Below are 20,226 nucleotides of genomic sequence, written 5' to 3'. Positions count from 1 at the left end.
TTTGCGTTATCATTTAGAAATACGTTCTAAGATTAATTTATGTTAGCACAAGATTATTTAGTTACTTTTTCCTTATAGAAATAATATTATATTCTGAATATATATGGAAAATTTTTGTGTCTACTCTTGCCAAGGTAAATCCAGTTCTGAATAGTTCAGAACTTGTACCAATAAGAATCTATACATCTACATAACAGCCTTTAGATTTAACAGTAGGTGGGGCCACTGATCAGCATCTTACCTTCCTGTGTCATCAGTCCCAAACTACACTGCCACAAAAAAAGTACATTATACAAAATGTTACAGTGGAGAAAATTAGTCCTTCAGGTAAGGATATGTGTAGTTCAGGGACACAATGTAAACTTTTCAAACAAAACATATTTTTACTAGACTGCAAATCAATTTAACACAGAATCTATTTAAAGCATGTTTAGATAAGAGACTTTAACAACTTAAATTCTTTTATTCATTGAGGTAAATAAAACCATCTTCATAAAATAACAGCTACTCCTTGTAATGTATTTAAGAAGCACATGGGAACCTAAACCATGAATAAGGGCCTTATTGTTTTAGACAACAGTTTACATATATGAAATTAAAGATGAATTCTGTTCCAAAGGCCTTAGGGACAAGTGAATGAAAATAACTATGCAAGTACTATGTAGTAATGGTATTGGTGATGGTGCTGTTTATTTTAATAAGTCCTCACCAGCTGGTAAAGATTCTCCCAAAAGTCCTGAGTCATCAATCGAAACAGTGACAAGAATGCCCAACTGAATGTATCAAAACTTGTGTAGCCATAGTTGGGGTTTCTACCAGCTTTCACACATATATATCCTTCTGGGCATTGACTACAAAAGAAGAGGAAATGCTATTTTTAACAACTACTCTACATTACGATATACTGCAGTAAAACAAAATTGTTCAGGAGTACCAGTTGCTAACGAAATTATGAACAAGTAAAATTATATTCTACATACCTAAAATAAAAATATATAGCTTATTATTTTTCACTTTTTAATTCCACTTCCTAATAATATTTCAATGCTTTAATAATATAACTAATAGTATTCTACCCTTCCCCACAGCTTGTTGTAACACATCTTCATCAGGACAAGAGAAAAACATCAAGTAGCATGGCTGATAAACAGTTGTTAGCAAGTTTGCAGCAACATTTATGCACAGATCATTCACGTGGTTACCTTTACAAAAGTAGCCTAAGAGGCTGATGGAAGCGCCTGTGTAAATTCAAATCACAGAGATGGTTGTATTCAGGTATAGCTTCTAATGCAAAACATTGGTAATTTGCAACTCTACGGTACGGTTGACATTAAAGTCGACTGCCTGAGCTATTCTAAGTAGCTAATTATTTTTCTTTGATGCATAATGAAAAATGATGATCATTTTCTTACCCTGCATCTGAGCTATTGCCACACAACAGTGCATCATTTTGTCCTTCCAAGAAGTAGAAATGACCTGTTAAAATAAAAAAGAAAATCAAAAAGTTGATGAGAAAGATAATATTTATGCCTAATGAAAATTGAACAATCATATAGACTTTTACACTTGAAAGAAATTAGCAGAGCTAAAAAACTGTTCAACTGCAATATATAGTGGTTAGGAATGAAAAAAACATGGGAAGCATTGTTTTGACAAGAAAATTACTTTCTACAGAATCTTCAAGTTAGCCTTTCTTTAGAAAATTGGAAGTTAGTTATGCAGTTAATTCTTAGCAACCTAACCAAATTATAAGATACAAGGGGTGGAATACCAAATTATGTATTTTAGTAAACCAAAAAAATACCAGGAAAATGAGGTAAAGGATGAGGGCAATTCTGTGCCTTCCTTCGTGCATTTTGATACATAACATTTAGTGCTATTAATTTATGATTATCAATTACATATTTTTTTATCCAAGTGTTCCTTGAAAAAAACCTGAAATATTAGGGCTGAGGTTTTTTTTCCCTGTACTCAGCACCAGTGAGGTCACACGTCAGGTGCTGTGTCCAGTTCTGGGCCCCTCAGTTCAGAAAGGACATTGAGGTGCTGGAGTGTGTCCAGAGAAGGGCAATGAAGCTGGTGAAGGGTGTGGAGCACAGGTCCTGTGAGGAGCAGCTGAGGCAGCTGAGGGAGTTTAGCCTGGAAAACAGAAGGATCAGGGGAGGCCTTGTCACTCTCTACAACTCCCTGGCAGGAGGGTGTAGCCGGGGGTGTTGGTCTCTTCTCCCAGGCACCCAGTGACAGGATGAGAGGACACAGACTTAAGCTGTGCCAGGGGAGGTTTAGGTTGGACATAAGGAACAATTTCTTCACAGAAAGGCTGATTAAACATTGGCATGGACTACCCAGGGAGGTGGTGGAGTCACCATCCCTGGAGGCGTTTAAGGAAAGACTGGATGTGACACTCAGTGCCATGGTCTACTTGACAAGGTGGTGTTCAGTCATAGGTTAGGCCAGATGATCTCAAAGGTCTTTTCTAATCCCATCGATTCTGTGATTACACAACATGCTCAAGGAATTTCTAACTGGATCTTGATTTGAGGAGCTGGGGGAAAAACCAAGCATTTGATGTACCTTACACAAAACTAATACACAAAATTCTGTAGCAAGCAGGTGAATGCACTTGAACATTTAGGCCAAATATTAAGATGAGGTAAAATGCAATTAAAAGAGACGGAAGGCCTAAAAGCCCCCAACACACTCTTCTATTTTATTTTATTTTTCTTTCTTTGCTGCAGAAAGGGAAACACATTTTGCCATCAATTTCTAGTTTGCAATTCTTAGGGTAAAATGGGAATCTCTAATGGAGATTTTTGGGTCAGGTGGCACATTAAGCTAAAGATGCTAGAACTAGGTATGTTCTGGCTGTTCTCAGGAAACAGATGGTTCCGTGAGATTCACTGCCAGCTGGCATGGACTAGCTTAGCTGGCATGAACTAACTGAGGGCTAATGCTAAACAGACAAGCAGGGAATTGCAACCAGTTCCTATTGACTGCTTCTACTCTGTCACCACCAGTATAAGATAGAGGCAGTATAAAATCTGCTTATTTTAAACAGAGAGAGGAATTATGTCCATAATTTATATATCTGCAATTATAATAGTCTCAGATATCATATAAAAAATCAGTGTAGTTTCAGAATTCTGGTGATCACAGTCAGACTCTGTGAGACATCTGACCACTACTTAAAAATAAATTTAAAGATGCAGACAGGCTCCAAGCAGAACTTGCAAAACTGTCTGTGGGCCTAATTCACATTCTTATGTGGCAAGGTCCACTTTCAGTCCACTACTTTGGAAAACAAATAAGATTTTTTTTTTAGTACAAAAATAATAATGATAAAGTAATCAAAAAATTAAATATGAGTTTGTAGAAAATATGCCATATACAAAACTATTCCTGTCTTCTGCCAGCTTAATAACAGAACAGTCATGGGTACAAGTCTTATATGACACTTCCAGATACAAATAAAGGAGATATGTTCTGGAAATACCACAAAATACTTGAAAAAAGTTAGCAGAGAGCAGCTGTCAGTGATGCAATGCCAATTCATCAGGGCATCTCTCTGAAGATGTCCCAGCTATCTGTGCAAGACATGGTTTTCTAACAAGTTCCATTACCAACTCAAGACATGAAACAACAGAAAAAAACCAAGATGCGTCAAGTATTCTGAAGACATAAGGTTAGGAGAAAAGGTATCTGAAATTTAGAATGACCTTTACAAATTGACAAGTTTGTCCAAAAGCAATTTGATTTATTTCAATAGAGACAAGCATAAAATGCTACACTTGACAAGGCAAAATCAAATACGGAAATACAAAATACCAGGATGTGGCTGCAGCCACCACTGTACAAAAAGATGGAATAACTGCTGCAAAATAAAAATTGACTGTGAATCAACAATACAGAGCTGATATAAAAATGAGGTAATTTTGAAATATGTTAATAGGAATGTTGCATATATGGCATGAGGTAAAGATACAAATTAGTAGTAATTACTTGAGGAGTTAGCACTCAATTTGAGGATGTCATTAAAAATCCATGCAAAAAAAAAACCAAAAAACCTGTAAAAAAAAAAAAAGGCAAACAACAACAAGGAAAAAATGCCAAACTAATTGGAAAGATTGAAAGAAATAAAAAAAAAATAAGTATAGAAAATGCAAAACAGAAAATAGGATTGCTTGGCTTAGGAAAGACCAGAAATACAGAGGATAAGAGTTTTTAAATTGTATAAAGACTAATATAAAGTTGTCTATGATTTTCTTGTTTCTAAGTCCACAGCAGATGTAGTAATATATTCAATCAGAAATTAGGAAAATGTAAGTCATGTACTTAAAAAAAACCCCTTTCTAGTTGTGTGACACGGTACCATAAGCAACTATAGGGGAATAGAATGGATTCTGTTCTTCACATGGCTTTAAAAATAGGTTATCATCCAAAATTCCTGCATGACTTTTGTATATTTCAAGCGTGCTGAGATGATAAGTATATTAAAAGATTATAAGACAATGAGACTTGGATCCAAAAGCATTTCATTCTTCAGGTGAGGTTTCCTAGCTTTCATTCATACAGTCACTGGTTAAAATACATATACAGACTTTATAAAAACCTATTACTCCTAATTATGAGTATATTAAGTATAATAAATAATATACTAAAGGAAATAGAAAGGGCTGAACAGATAAATGGGAGAGATTGACAATACTATTATGAAAGACAAAACAGCCATCTACTATAGGTTTGTTCAGAGTTGTTCTATCTGAATTTTTAAACAAGTTTTGTTAACACTGTACTAACATTAACTACTGAAAATAGTAGAAATAGCGCATTATGAGGTACAAAAGAGAAAAAAGTGCTCATTTCTTGATTTTCCAAAGATAAGAAATAAATTAAAATACATAAATATGAAATTTAGTCCTTATTTTGCAAGACAGAATCTTGGGGTAAAGCAGCAATATTCTCTTAAAGGTGTGTCTGTGCTGTGCAAGGGTGTGTGGTGCAGAGCCACTCACCCAACTCCAGAAGGAGCACTGTAGTCGCATTTATGTGCTCTGGTGGGATTCTTAGGCTAGCTGATGTTCAGATGTGGGTTTATGATATTGGGCACTATCTTGCACTAACTTAGCTACTACATTTCAGATCCCATGATAGGGTTGTCACACTATTTCAGGAGGCTTGAAGCTAGCACAGAAATTTCTGGTTTATGCTGCAACATGATTTTACTCTAAAAGTCATATTCAGTGAAAGAAAAAGGTATTTTGCTAACAAGTATCATATATTATAAGTGTTAAATTACATAATGACTGTGCTTTTATTTACTAGAGAAAAATGAGTGGTTTTATGTTTCTTGCCATATTACACACTTTTAAATGCAAGGGAAAGATATTAATCAAATATGTTTAAATCAATACCAGAAAATCAATGCAGTAGATGATATAATTAACACTTACTTTTGTCTTCGATGTAGTCATCCCAGTTAAATGTTGTCATTGTTGCATTAATAAACGTACCATTTTCACCTATAGAGCTATTAAAGATGGAAATAACCGTTGTTTCAAAAGTAGAATTGTCTGGAGGCCACTGCAGGCATTTATTCCTCAGGTTGCCCATGAACAGCTGCAGCCCTATCAGTGCAAATACACTCAGACAAAACACAGTCAGGATCATCACATCCGAGAGCTTCTTCACAGACTGAATCAGGGCTCCCACTATAGTCTTCAGGCCTGCAAAGAGATAAGATTTTTATTATGATGTTAAATAGATACTAAATACACACAAAAATTCATGTTACTTTTTTCTTGATAAATATCTCATGCAAAAAGACTAGTAATTTGTGACACAGTAATTTTAAAGAAAAGCCTTATTATTTGGACAGATGAATGAAAATATGTAAGTTTATACTTATTTTATAGTGTACAAAAATAAAAAATAGATAGTACCATTGTTTATGCCAAAACAGGTGATTTTATTATTCATGCTGTATCTCAACCCTACATAGAATAGCATTGTTTGCTTTTGTTGATGCTTCTTGCCCAAACCTTTCTTTTATGAACTTTTGCAATGTATTCTATATTAATGTAACCCCACTTTAAAGACATATGTACATATTGAAATGATATAATAATAATCTTGTTACAATATATGAGGGGTGATGGTTTGGAGAAGAAAGACATCTTTAGAACGATACCCCATGCATGGCCCATGCTATCATTTAGAGCTTAATTTTTTTTACATAACTTAAAACTGAATTAATTTGCTATATCAAGTGCCTTCAATAAATGAGAAAATTTGCATCAGTATGAAAGCTTAAAATTAACTTATATTTAAAACATATAAAGGAAAGCTTGATGTTATAAGATGCAAATCACATAGGCTGTTTACTGCAAATATCTCATGCAAGAATTTGTTAAACTCAAAGGCTGATTTTTTTTTGAGAAGAAAATACAACTAATACAAGCATGAATCAATTTAAATAAAATTACATGTCTTGATTCCTGCTTTTTTTATTTGCTGACAGACAATGTGTAGCAAACAAGGCTTATGCTTTGAAAATGTGAGTACAGCCTTTGGAGAACAAAAGTCAGCCTCGGTGTTTAACCTCGCTCTCACCTGGAATGACTGATATTGTTTTCAAAGCTCGGAGAACTCTGAATGTTCTCAACGCTGAGACATTGCCCAGGTCCACAAACTCTGTCACATATCTGTAATAGGGGAGTTCACACACAAACACAATGACAGCACACAAATAACAGTTGGAGATACGAGGGGCCTAACACCTTACACCAACTACTTCTTACCTGGAATTACAGAAATAGTTTTCAAAGCTCTCAATACTCTGAAAGTTCGAAGAGCTGAAACATTGCCTAGGTTTACAAATTCTGTTACATACCTGTAGGATTAAATCACAATTACTCAGAATTGAGGCAGATTTTATTCTATTTGCTTGGGTCTTTGAGCAAGACCTTTTCACCGTTCACTGTATTTTGCCTGTGTTATAAATATGCTTATGGCCATAAAATTAAATTAAGTTTTATCACAATAAACCACATTGACTTGATGTTTGAAAACTAATCTGGTCAGCTATTAGCACGAAGTCAAAAGGATTCCTTTAATTCTGGTATGCAGAAAGGAGACAGGATATGAACAGTTCAGGGTGATGGCATTCACAATCCTAATGGGCTGGCACACCATGCTGGCCTCCGCAGCACATACTTGGCTAGAAATTCTAAAATGTGTAAAAGAGGTAGAAGAAACATATTGAAACTGCAGGAAGTCCAGGCTCCAAATATTCTGGCTGACAAGATATGAGGCAATTTTTAGTCACTAATCTCATGCTACCAGGAAGAATTTTTATTAAAAAATAAGTAGAAGACTTACGCAAATGTAATGACAGTGAAATCTAGCCAATTCCATGGGTCTCGGAGAAATGTAAAATCTTCTAAACAGAAGCCCCTTGCAAGAATTTTAATAAGTGATTCAAAGGTATAAATTCCAGTGAATGTGTATCTGAGGAAAATATGCAAGACAGAGTTTATAGATCACGTTATTTTTGCACTTTATGCTCTCTAGTTGTGTTATTCTAATTTTCTTCTCTTTAAGTGGCATAAGAAAAAATAGCAGTTACAACCAACTTTAACATCTGCATAATTTATACCATAAGGAAAGAGGAATGAAATTAGGATTAAAAGACTGATAACTCACATCTTAAATTTAACCTCTATAATCTATGCAATAAAACAGATGCAAAATTCCCAGTTAGTTCATTGGTGCATGTTTAAGACTAGTCTGAATCCATGTTATTTAAAAAACCAAAAAAACAGATGGATTATGTTAGGGTTTTAGAAGTTACTTGAGGCTAAAAATTCCTTTCTTCAATGTTCTTTTTATGCTGAAATGTTGCTTAGTCCCAAGAGTAGGCAAGCACCAACACTCATCAGTCCTCATTTCTCTGTAACAGTGTTACAGAGTAGATACATCCAGTGCTTCACCTTCAGCAAGACAGATGTACTGGAATCAAACAAGTGCAAGAACAACAAAAAATATTTACAAATGCCAATAAAATTCAGGTACTCATTTTGACTAAAAAATGTTGCTGAAATATAAATTGAAAAAATATTTAATTCTTCCATTCTGAGTAATTTCAATCTTCTGTGTCCAAAAGATGTCATCCTGAAATTTAGTTTAACTTATATCTTCAATGAAAAGGAATTCAAATTAAACTGCTTAAAAAGCTTACTCTAACTGAGCTAACTTGAAAACAGCTTTCTGATATAAAAGTTTTCCATTCAATTACTAAAAAATTTATTTCCTGCAGAATTTTACTTCACAGATGAGGACATGCGCTGTAACTCTAAATGGCACAATATATGGACATGAAGAAATATTCAAGCAACGAATCTTTATCATAAATATTTACTACATGCTAGATATCCTGAATACATAGATGTTCACATTGAACTCAAAATGAGAATGTCTTCGTTGACCTTAATAGGCCTGTGATTTCACTTTTGACTTCTGAAGATTGAACAGGTATGTATCAGTCCAAGCACTAAGGAATGAAGAAGCAGCAGAAAGGAAGCACCAAGAACAGTGTTTCACACTGTGTCCTGCAGCTTTGGAACTGTCATTGTGTATCAGCACCTCGCAGCTGACATCGTACTGGACCAATTAGCCAAGCTGACATCATATTGCACCAATGATTAGCTAACCATTTCAATACTTTTTAATAGCTTATTTTGCATACAAATTTTCCATTGCTAGACTGGTTTTGGTAAGAGAAAGCTGCCCTGTGATCAATACAGCCATCCATAAGATGATCCCTTTATCTGTAACAGTTATCACAACAGAGATGAAAGACTGCATTTCCCTGCATTCTTGCACAGATGTGACACAGAATGCAGTCAAAAATATTTATAGTACACTTTTTCTGTATAATCATAAGAATAGCTTTTCTTACATTTTCCATCTAGCACTGCAAACAGAGGAAAGACATTAAAGAACTTGTCATGAGATAATTATATGTATTTAATGTTAGAGCAAATGAAAGAGCATCAGAATAGCTGTTGATAGGATGTCCCAACAAGGTAGCTACTGCCACTGGAAGCCATCCTAATATAATTTACAGCAGTTTATTTCTGATTACTGGATATTATTCAGAGAAAATCCATTAAACTTACTCTACATTCTTTGTCCAGTCTGGAGGGTTACTCATGGTCATAAATACGCAGTTGGTCAAAATAGTGCACATGATAAGCATGCTGAATAATGTAGGCTAAGAGTTAAGGAATGTAAACCAGAAAATCTCATAAAAAGAGTATCAAATAACACACTGCTTTGGTAGATTTTCACTATCAGGAGCTATCCCTCCACTGCTCTTTTAATAGCCAGGGAAAAGCCCTGAATATGTTAAAGCTTTCATTCACTGCTTTATAGCTAAAAGAGAGCAAGCATACACTTAAAATTAGAAACTCTGAAAGATAGTTTAAAAAGCACCCCAACTCTAAATTATTTTTTCTTATTGAACAAAAATGTCAGCATTTAAAGTATTAATTTCATGGACTAACACAAGAACTATTTATTTTAGATGATCTAGACAAATCTGATCTGCTCATGCATGCAAAGCAATGAAAAATACATTTTCTTCATTTTAATATTTTATCATAAAATTAGGCATGTATCAACATTTTTCCTTATCACTATGATACAGTGATAGCTAGGTGCAACATAGGAGAGAACATAGGGAAATCAGAGGAAGGAAAGTATTTTATTGCTATTTGTTTTATATATGACTTTTGTAATATAAATGCTGTTGGGAGGAGAAGGCACATGTGAGTCTCAAAAAAAGAAGTACAAATAGAATTCCAGAACAGGTCCAAGTCATAAATAATTTCATATATTTGACCAGAACCACTCTAAATCGACAACCTTTTACTCTCAGCACTGCTGACATTCTTCTAAGATACAGAAATAAATACAACCACCAAAATGAAAACCATGCAGATGAACCACGAAACGCCCACATGATGGCACCAACACCTAAAGCTACAGAGAGGACAAAGCTCGAGTTTGAGAACAGCTGCAGGTTCATGTGGTGCACCTAAATAGAAATCTGAATATAATGGGGTGAGAAGTACTGTGAGGTTCCCCTTGAAAACTTTTCTTTGCATGTCTACATTAATTAAAAAAACTTCAAGTGATAATGATACCTCTACCTTCTGAACTGTCAAAAAACTGAGGCATTACATTCAACAATTCTTTGGGGTTTCTGTGCAATGAATATATTTTAAATCCTTTACTGTGAACCTAGCTTTTCTTTATGTAATTCATATATGAACATAGCAAAAGAGAAATAAATATATTTTTTGAAACATTAAAAAACCATGCTACAAGTGTTTCACCAACCTGTATTTTACACAGACTTTCAAAATCCTTTTTGATGAAATGTCCACTTACCCTCACTACGCTTTCATTAGTGGAAAGATAACTATAATATACCTCAACATAAATTTAAACAATGTGTTTTAGCATTCTGACTTTGGTGACTAGCCCTTCACCACCACCTCAGTCCCACAATCTTCTATTATTCACCATAACTGAATAATGCTCCAGAATATAGTAGAGAGTGTCATATAATTGAAAAATAATTATTTGTAGTGGCACCTGTAGCAAGGAAATTGAAAACTATGTACTAACATGATTGCTTTGGAAGTCATTTGTAGGCCAGCCATTGATAACAATATCCAACACATACCAACTGCTGTAATTATCAGTCTTACAGTAGAGCAAGACTGAAAAAAGTTCGCTCAAGATTTAGTCTACATAATCTCAGGATCCCTATATGCAATGCTAACACAAAACTTCTTTCAGTGTGCTTATGACTTCTGTAAATACAACTGTGCAAACATCTGTATTTGCTCCTTATTAAGTAAGCTGGCTTTCTGAAGTCAGTGCCCTCATCGCTCATATTGGTATTTGGGATCAGACCAGTGGGATGCCTACTATAGTCAGCTATTAAAACACTGAAAAAGACAAAATAATAGTTAAGTAATTATAATAATTTAGCTTTTCAAATTTCTACCTGCAATGTGAAAATCTCATGACCTTCTTGAAGACTGAAATTAAAACATCAATAGGCTTACAAGTGTATAATGCAATAATGATCAAGAAATAAAACAGACAGGTGGGATACATACAAGACTGAGAATGTGTAACGAAACAAGAAACCTCAGCTGTTTTATGAATCTATCTGTCTGTTAGCATTATCTGAATCAGAAAATATAAAGGAATAATGAAACCATATTTTCACCAAATATTCAAGCACAGACCTGGGATCAAAGATTTGATTTTAATACAGAGTGTCAGGGAAGAACTTAAAGTATTCTGAGCAATATATCTGCAGTTTATGAAAAATGTGGAGGAGGGGAAAAGATGAAAAGATGTGATGATTACAGAAAAAAACAAGAGGGAAGGAAAAATTATGTGGGTGAAGAAAGAAGACACAGAAACTGTAAAGGACGATGACTGGTTGTCTGGCTTCTGGTATTACTATATTAGGATCCAGCAATGAACAGGAATGTAAAAGAAGAAGGAAAAAAAGAACAGAAGACAGAAATAGTAGAGAGAAGAGGGACAAAGCACTACAGATCATATTGATCCTGGGACATGTGCCAGAGAATGATTTAAATACTAAGTAACATCTCATTCATTAGTTCATCAGTTTTAGACTAACCACTTGAAAAGGATATGAATGTACCAAAATCTTAATAGCTATTTTTCTAAGAGGATTGAAAGGAGTTAACATGTACAGGGCAGAGGTGGCACTGAATCGGAATATTGCCTTCCCTTTATTCAATACTATAAAGGTCTGGAAAAAGAAAAAGAGAATGAAAAATAGCATTTAGATGATACCAAGTTACAAACCCTGAATCATTTTCATTTCATCATTAATCATATTTGGTCAATATGCTCTTTTGTCATTGACGCAATCCCCTTGTCCAGTTCACACATTGTAGAGTCCAGCCAAATTACTATAGATACAAATAAATGAACTTAAATGAATCTATTTAGAAATCAAAAGTAATCCTGATATTGCTAGCCAGTAAACAGAGACAAACATAAAAGTAACGTAGGCAATACTTGAAGAATTAGTGTACTTTTTGTACAGTATAATATATACACTCAGGTAACCGTAACCAAAATGAGAGCCATTAAAACTTCTACTTCAATCCCTAAATCAAATAAACAGCATAAGTTATCAAATCAAAGTACTAAGACAAAAGTAACTCAAAGTTATCTGAGTTTCAAGTGATCACGAAAATATGGAAATCGAGAGTGTTCAATAACCATTTTTGAACATAACACTAATGTACTCAATTTTTGCTGTACTCTGAGAGTAATGTATTACTTCCCTTTCTAACTATTGCCTGTGATAGTTCTGTACCTGCAAATCTATTTTCTTTGTCATACTTTACTTTCACCTAATACAGAATTCACTGTATTCACTGCATCCATGTATTTTCACTTTCTCTCCACGGTTTCAGCAATGACTCATGCATATATATCCAACATTTTAAGAAGCATTTCTAAATGTAACAGTGTTTTTAAAATCCAAGAAATAAAGGATGAAACCTGTAAGGTTTTTTTAAAAAAATAATTTTGATTCCCACACATCTGGGGTATGTTCTGTCTATTTCCATTATCCCTTCTTTCTAGACATGGATGAAAGCTCATACTTTTTGAAAGGAAGTGCATCTAGACAGCATTGTGGCAGTCCTGGGAAGCCCAAAGGGCACATAAGTCATGCAGACCTGGAACACTGCCAGCAGCCATGATCTGCCTCAACTGAAATCAGAGGGCAGCATTTGTCAAGATTATGCTCTACTTTCTGAGCAGGTGTGGCAAATGGAGCAGCTGAAACCACAATGCCTCTCCCTGCCTGAAATAATAAATTATAAATTATAAAAATCAGTTCTACCAATTGTAAGATGTTTGCATTCTCCCATACTTAATGATTCTCAAGCTGCATTTTGATCTTTTATTGTACAGGACTCTGTAACATGCTCTTTACTATGAAGATTTTTCAACTCTCCTACTATTAGTCCTGGAGCTAATGAAACAGGACTTCTAGTAATCTTCTAATAAGAGTTCTTATGTTTTCTGCTCCCTTTACTCTGACAAAACCTCTGATGAAGTAGCATTTGTGTTATGCTGACTCATCAAGTTATGTTAAAAAATGAAAATGAAGCCTGACCCAAAAAATTATGTTCAAAAATATGCAAAGAACGCTAAGAAAAATAATAGAAAAATTATGATTGTAACATACAGTTCAAAGTTTTGCTACACAATGCTTTTGGAAAAGATGATGACAACTGCTATGCATTTCTCAATCAGGAACAATCAATTCAGCAGGATTTTACTTCCTGTCCACACTCAATTGCAGAATTACTCTTCTAGTTTCCAAAGCATGATGGTACATGCTCTAACTTTAGGATTTCTGGTGTTGAATTTAGATTTTTTACTGCTACAGAATGTGGAAAGAATTAAGAAAAGGAATTGGTATTTGACCCAAATTCTATCTGCCTTCCAGACTTCAACAGGGTAAATCACTTCAGTAAAGGGAGCAAAACATAATAATTAATTGAAAACTTTTTTTTTCAAATTTAACTCATTATTCTCCATACATTAATTCAGTTTTAGAAATTCTGCAATGAACACTTAAGGCACAATTGATTTTTTTTGAGCCCTTCTGCTTAGTTCTTCATGGTATGCCTATATTGTTATTGTTTCAACATATTACTGATGAGGCATACCCCTAATTCCTGCAGGAAATATCTTCATTTGCATTTTTTCTCTTATTCTGAGTTTGAATCATAACAATTCTTGGAGTTTCTCTTCATTTTTCTTTGAAGCAGTTTCTTCACTTTCATGGCTTTTGTTTTTTAATTCACCTGTTTTTGTTAGCTAGCTAGTTTCCACAGGAAAGAAAAGAAAGCAGGAGAAAAAAATTATGAAAACAGAAAAAAAAAATTATTTCTTCTTTGCTAGTAAAATAATGGGACTGAATACATATGATGCCAAAATCAAAGGGACTGAAAATCTGGAGGAAACCCAAGGCCATCTGGACACTAGTCTAAAGTTCAACACTTTTGTGCTGGTCACAGCAGTTGTTGTTACTTTAAATCAAAGCAAATATGTGGATCTATTTTTTTTAAATTAACATCTCCATAAATATTTTTTTAATTATGTAACATTCTGTCAACACTCCAAGTGCAATTGCTACCTCCTCTTTATTTATGTCCTTTTTTGAAACACCTCCTCTTTGAAAACAATCATAGAACAAAATAGAACTGAGTAAGAAAATTTTTTCACACAGACTAATTTGGATATATGATGCCTCTACAGAGTAAATATGGATCAGGATGATCATCATCATATCCTGAGAAATTACTTTTACATATTTCCCTATCCTTCCCAGTGACAAGAGAATGCAACCTAAACTTTTCACAACAGTGAAGAAATCTAGTAGGATGTGTAGCTACCTTTGAGATGGATTTCATATTGAAGACCCGCTCCTTTCACAACTATAATACAGCAATTAGTAATTATTCTAAAGATAACTCCTGTGCTGCTACTTCAATTCTCCTGTGTGTAAAACACTGAAAGTTATAGGTTTTATTAAAATGCCAGGTTTACAAAAAAAAATAAAATTAAGTGCATCTCTACTGATCTATAAGGTCCCACAAACTTGCATTACTAATTTCTGTTCTTCAAGTGGAGATTTCTGCATATCACACCAGCTGTTGGGGGAATTATTATATGGAAGCTCTAGGTCAAAAATAATAGAAATTCTACATCTTTGTTATTTATTATTTTGTTCTTTGTTATTTATTCTTCTTAAAGTCTTATAGAAATATACAACACACTCACTTTTTTATTGATATAATATGGGTCCAGGTCTTCCAAGGGCTCAGACACCATTCCTGGAGGTATGTCGCCGTAAATAAATGGCAGTGTCTTTCCTGCCTCCAAGTCACTGTTTGGCTTTGGGCCATCTTCATCATCATCATCTTTGCGTTCTTGCTTGGATTTTTTAGCTTTCTCTTCATTGATACGCTGTTCAATAGCTGCAAGTGATTCTCTTGTGAAATAGCGGAAGCTGTCAGGTCCTGGTGGTACCAGCACTGATTGTGCCATCTTTTCATCCTGCACCTCTTAATTACTGCTTAGCCCCTCTCATAAAAAAGTGCTAAAAATATAAAAAGAAAACAAACAAACAAACAAAAAAAAAAACACAGAAAAAAATTAGAGCAACACAGCTACAATGTAAAGCAATATACCATCATAGAATTTTTTGTGGGACATCTTGTTAAATTCAGTAATTATCATCCAAGAGGAAACTGCCATGAAATGAATTTTTAAATTTGTTTTTATTTCAAGACATACCATTTTTGTTTTCAGCTTGCCTCTTAGAGTTGGCACAGAAGTATCAATCCTTAAAACAGTTAGTTTAAAATTCACTTACTGCTTGTACCAATAGATTTTTAATACTATAGGCTGGTAAAAAAAGTCATACACAACACAATAACATCTTTTGCCTTTATCAAGGGTGATGTTATCCATTCCCATGAATAAAGTAGGAGATATTTTCCAGTACATTCATTGTGAGCAATCAACAGTTCTGAAGTATTTGGTTCAGTGTTGACGAATGAGACTCCAGATAATGTAGCTCCTTATTATCCTGAAAGACGCATCTTGGACCAGTCTTCCCTCTAGCTATATGGACCAGAAATGACTTAGAATCCACTACTGCCACATAAGGCCAGAAGGATCAGTTGAAAGCAATACAAGATGCTCCTTCACTTCGAGTACAAATATGCTGCCTTTGCTGAACTGCCAGCTCAGGAAACAAGGTTTAGGCATAAGCACCTGTATTCAGATCCCCTGCCTCGCAACACACTGTGCACTGGGAGAATTGCTGAGTTAAACAAAACCAATTTTTAATCATTATATACTGCACTTAGATCTTTTATGTCTGATATCATGTCAATATTTCACAAATTTCACTAGCAGGAGCAGGACCATCTCTTAATGTCTCCAGGCATCTCAGTTAAAAAGAACAAGTGAAAAATATTCCCAAGGTAAATACTTTGATCTGAAACCACAAACAGGATATCTGCTGTAGCCGACAAGAATTTTTCACAAGCATCCTTCTGAGTAAGCACATTAAAAATATTGCAAATGCAATAAAGTAACAAGTTCTGAGCAAGACAATATACCCAGAAATAATTATCAGATTAAAATGATACAACAGTTTGAATACAATTAGCCTGATCCTATTTTACTTAGCACACATACTCCAGCACAGCCGCAACAAATTAGTATTTTTGAAGGCTGTTAAATAAACTGCAACATGATGCTTTCTCCTCCTTTTCAACCATATGCACACAGCCACTTCCACCTACACAAACATCCACACACATCCCAACTCCTGCAGGTCTCCTTGTGAGCATGCTCTTCCACTGCAGGCAAATCCACCTGGTGCATTCTGTCATGGACGGTCTGTACCACACTGCTGCTGGAAGCTGCACTGACTACCAGCAGCAGAAGCGTTCATTAGGAAAATGAAAGTGGTCCTGCAGCAGAATCCGGTTAGATTTAATTTCTAATTATAGAGGGGGAAAAAAACCCCAAACATAATTCTCTTTTAATACTGCAGGAAACAATTAAAAATTAATTACCAGTGAAGAATCTTGCAGTTATGTGGGTTTGGAATGGCACCAGGGAAGACTGCAGTTAAAATTCCATCATGCCTTTTCCTTTTTTTTTTTTTTCTTTTTTTTAAAAGTCTCCTTTTACGGACCACACCTAACTTCCTGCTGGAGGATCCTGGTTATTGAAGTAAAGTCTGGCATTTCCTGTGAAAGCCTACTAAGTGCTGTAACTCTTATTGCCAGTAGATGGTACTGATATATACTCATAAATTCTCCTCAGAAATGGTAAAGAATTTTTGCATGCTTGAACACTTGCTTCAACTGAGACTCCTGGACTAAAATACATGATTTTATATAACCATTCAAGTCTCAAGATACTCAAAAATTCTTTTGAATACATAGCAGCTTCTGCTGATGTGACCATAGTTTTTAAAACTGAAGGTGAGATAGAAAGAAAGCAGGAGGGATAGCAAAGTAAGAGAAATAAAAAAATGGAGGTTACACAGGCAGAGTACAACCTAAGCAATTGCTGAAACTGTATTGTCAGCAGTCTGGATTACTTTAAACTGTAGCTTGTGTAAATATACTAAAACAAATGTATACGATATGTTCACTGTGCATTCTTTCTAAATGCAGATCGGCCAACAACGGGAGGGAAGGAGGGCATGTCTGAGTGTTCACTGCAGCAGCGAGTTCCTGTACAGAAGTCATCTATTCTTGCTCCCTGCTGCAGCAGGTGGTTGGGAACACTGTAAGCCACTCTCTGTGGCAAATCAGTAAAATGTTCTCTTCGGGCACCACTCCACCAGAACACCATTCTACTTCTTTCCACTCTTCTGCTTGCTCTGTATTTTCCTTGCTTACCTATTTTTGTACTTTTTCCTTCTGCTGCACCAATAAAACCTCTTTATCTCTCTCCTACCTCACCAGCAACCTTCTGCCCTTCCCTCCTTCTTTCACACATACACAAATCTCCTCCAAATTTTCAGGCAAGACACATTGATGTATCTATATGTTCAAATCTTCTGGCATTTATTCTCTGCCATCTCCTTTCCTTCAGCCATTAAGAGGACAAAAAAAAGGGTGTGGAAAGTAATAAAAAGCAGAAGATCAGTCTAAAGTGAGATGTTGGAGAAGAAATTAATAGAGGGGCTAAAGAAATGCCAATGTGGCTTTGAAGAACAGACAGTGAAGGGAGGGGAAAATATTGATAATTTTTTCCTTTTGTAATTGTGGTGAAAGAATGAAGAGTTTGACTTGGTCAAAATAAGGCTTTTGAAATTTTCAGAAACTAGGAAAAATGTGCCAAATGCAAACTATAATTGGACCACATGAAAAGTATCAATTTGGTTTTGATTAATTTAACTATTATACAATATTTTAAAGTAATGTTAAAAAGCCCCTTAGAAAAGTGCTTAATTCAATAGGGTTTTCTATTTTCAGAGATGATTCAAAGAAATCAACAAAAACTTTACAAATTATTCCATGTAACCAATTTTTTGGCTAAGAAGCTTCGGTTGAAAACTTCTGGATGGCTCTAATTAGGACTACAGTTTACTTGGGGATGTTCTGAAGTCTCAAAATAAGAGGATTGTGAGACAGCACAGATCCACGGGAGGAGTAGAGGAGCTTCTAACTACAAAAGCATTTTGATTATTTATTTGTATAGATAGGCATCTTCTTATGAATGAAAATTAGAGTAAATCAAGTACCTGAAAAGCTGGGCTAATTCACACCATATGAAAAGGAGCTTCATTCTTCCATTAACAGTATATTAAGGTAAAGCACCTGATTATTTGTTTCTTATTGTAAAGGTCTGAAATTACCAGAGATCTCATTTTGATTTTCACCAGTGCTATACAATCTACAGGCACAGTGTCAGGAAGGACAGTAAAAAGAGAAGACAAAAAGGAAATAGCCAGAGGACATTGTATCCCACTGCCTTAGAGGCTTGGGTGTACAGTCTTACTAGGCTGTAAGGAAAAATAAACAAGTATTTTAGAGAGACAGACTAGACAGGAAATGCAATATTAGCTTTGCAGTCTAAAAGAGAAATATATATACTTCTAAAGAGGAGACAACAGTACTACATCTAGAGAAGCTGGTAGCAATCCTTAGAATAAATTAGATACTACACATAGCTATAGTAAATGTAACAGATAAATTCATTAGGGATAGAAAGGGAAAACAAACTCAAATAGCAAATATCAATGAAAATGCAATCCAAAACAGCTTATGTTTAAGAACTATTGTGTGAACATGGTAAAAACTTACCTCAAACATAAACATGAAATAAGAATGGCAATTCTGGTAATAAGTTATTCCAGCTGCTGTCTATCTTCCCACCTACAGCCATGGGTACATTTTACGAACAATTATCACTGATGGTATCCCTCTTCCCTCTACTGTGGCATGTGTGAAAGCTTGAAGTGGACCTTGTCATTTAATCATCTGGTAAAACACAGGGCACACAGAGAGGGTAGAGATGGAGAAGTGTTCAGTGTCCTATGTAAAGAAACTCTACATGAGGATGAATGATTTTTGACAGGACAGAGCCAAGAGGAAGCTCCAAATCTTTTCCTGATATCTTAGGAGCCCTCATTTACAGACAATCCTGATTAATAAAATTAGAAGGAAAACAGATTACCAATTCTTCCTCAGAAACGTGTAAAAACTGTCTTTGTTCAGTGGCAAAGCTAAGCATTAAAATGCACAACTGGCAACTTGCCATCATTCTCTGTGGTTCTGTGATCGTTTTACTCTCCAGCTGTGTGTCCCTGTACTATATTAGATTGTCCCTAATTGCATGACTTTTCATTTATAGTTCTGAATTTCATCTCATTCCAGTAACACCAGTCATCAAGCTCATCTAGTCCTTTCTGTGTAACAGCTTGCTCAGTCTTTGACAATGCCTCACCACTTTGTGACAGGAGCAAATTACATTGGCATATTTTCATTTCTTTGTTGAAACAATAAATTAAACTTTAAATAAAATCTGTCCCAAAATTAAAACAGTGGTGAGCAACTTTGACCAAAGTGTAGGTTACTGTGATACTTGTTGCAGTTTGCAAAATATGTTAATAGTATTCTAAGACCCTTACTCTCAAAAAAACCCCCAAAACATTAAGTTTGTACTCAAAAATTAAATAGTATTTTAATTGAAAGAGCAAAAGACACCTAAGTGGAGCTTTTTCTTCTTGTAAATAGTATCCATTTAATCAAATACACTGAGTCTGAAGAGCTCCTGTCACCTCTTCCCCCCATGATACTTACAATACTTACTATACTACCAAATTAATCATGGTGATCTAGGTGACTGAAAAACATGTTTGGTAGCTTTGAGATGACAAGAAACTGGGAGGGCTACAAGTAAACAGGAGGATAGATAGTATTAAAATTTAAAATGTCTTGACGAACAACAAAACGGGCTCAAAAAATGATGCAATGCAAGATATGTAAGTTCTACATTTTATACTTAGACAGTATGGAAAAATTTCAGACCACAGAAATAAAACAT

The 20,226-nt window shown here is 34.9% G+C and overlaps 1 protein-coding gene across 9 annotated transcripts in view; it reads right to left on the bottom strand.

The window, feature by feature from the left end:
- The window catches only part of LOC131579516 (sodium channel protein type 2 subunit alpha), a 55,070-nt gene extending 39,878 nt beyond the window's left edge, over window positions 1–15,192 (bottom strand). For 4 of the 9 annotated variants that reach the window (XM_058839563.1, XM_058839561.1, XM_058839566.1 and 1 more), the window contains exons 1-8: window positions 14,926–15,192; window positions 11,745–11,863; window positions 9,177–9,266; window positions 7,378–7,506; window positions 6,610–6,701; window positions 5,451–5,723; window positions 1,413–1,476; window positions 710–851 (exon numbers count right to left, since the gene is read on the bottom strand). In XM_058839563.1, coding sequence (XP_058695546.1) covers window positions 710–851; window positions 1,413–1,476; window positions 5,451–5,723; window positions 6,610–6,701; window positions 7,378–7,506; window positions 9,177–9,266; window positions 11,745–11,863; window positions 14,926–15,192 — 1,176 coding nt within the window. Of the gene's footprint in view, window positions 1–709; window positions 852–1,412; window positions 1,477–5,450; window positions 5,724–6,609; window positions 6,702–6,797; window positions 6,890–7,377; window positions 7,507–9,176; window positions 9,267–11,744; window positions 11,864–14,925 lie in introns of all 9 variants that reach the window. The other 5 variants (XM_058839564.1, XM_058839565.1, XM_058839570.1 and 2 more) reach the window with 2 other exon arrangements.
- Window positions 15,193–20,226: the final 5,034 nt, after the last annotated feature.

This window comes from Poecile atricapillus, chromosome 5 (genome assembly GCF_030490865.1).
Source record: "Poecile atricapillus isolate bPoeAtr1 chromosome 5, bPoeAtr1.hap1, whole genome shotgun sequence".
Lineage (NCBI taxonomy): Eukaryota > Metazoa > Chordata > Aves > Passeriformes > Paridae > Poecile > Poecile atricapillus.
This window is presented reverse-complemented; position numbering and strand designations above follow the sequence as displayed.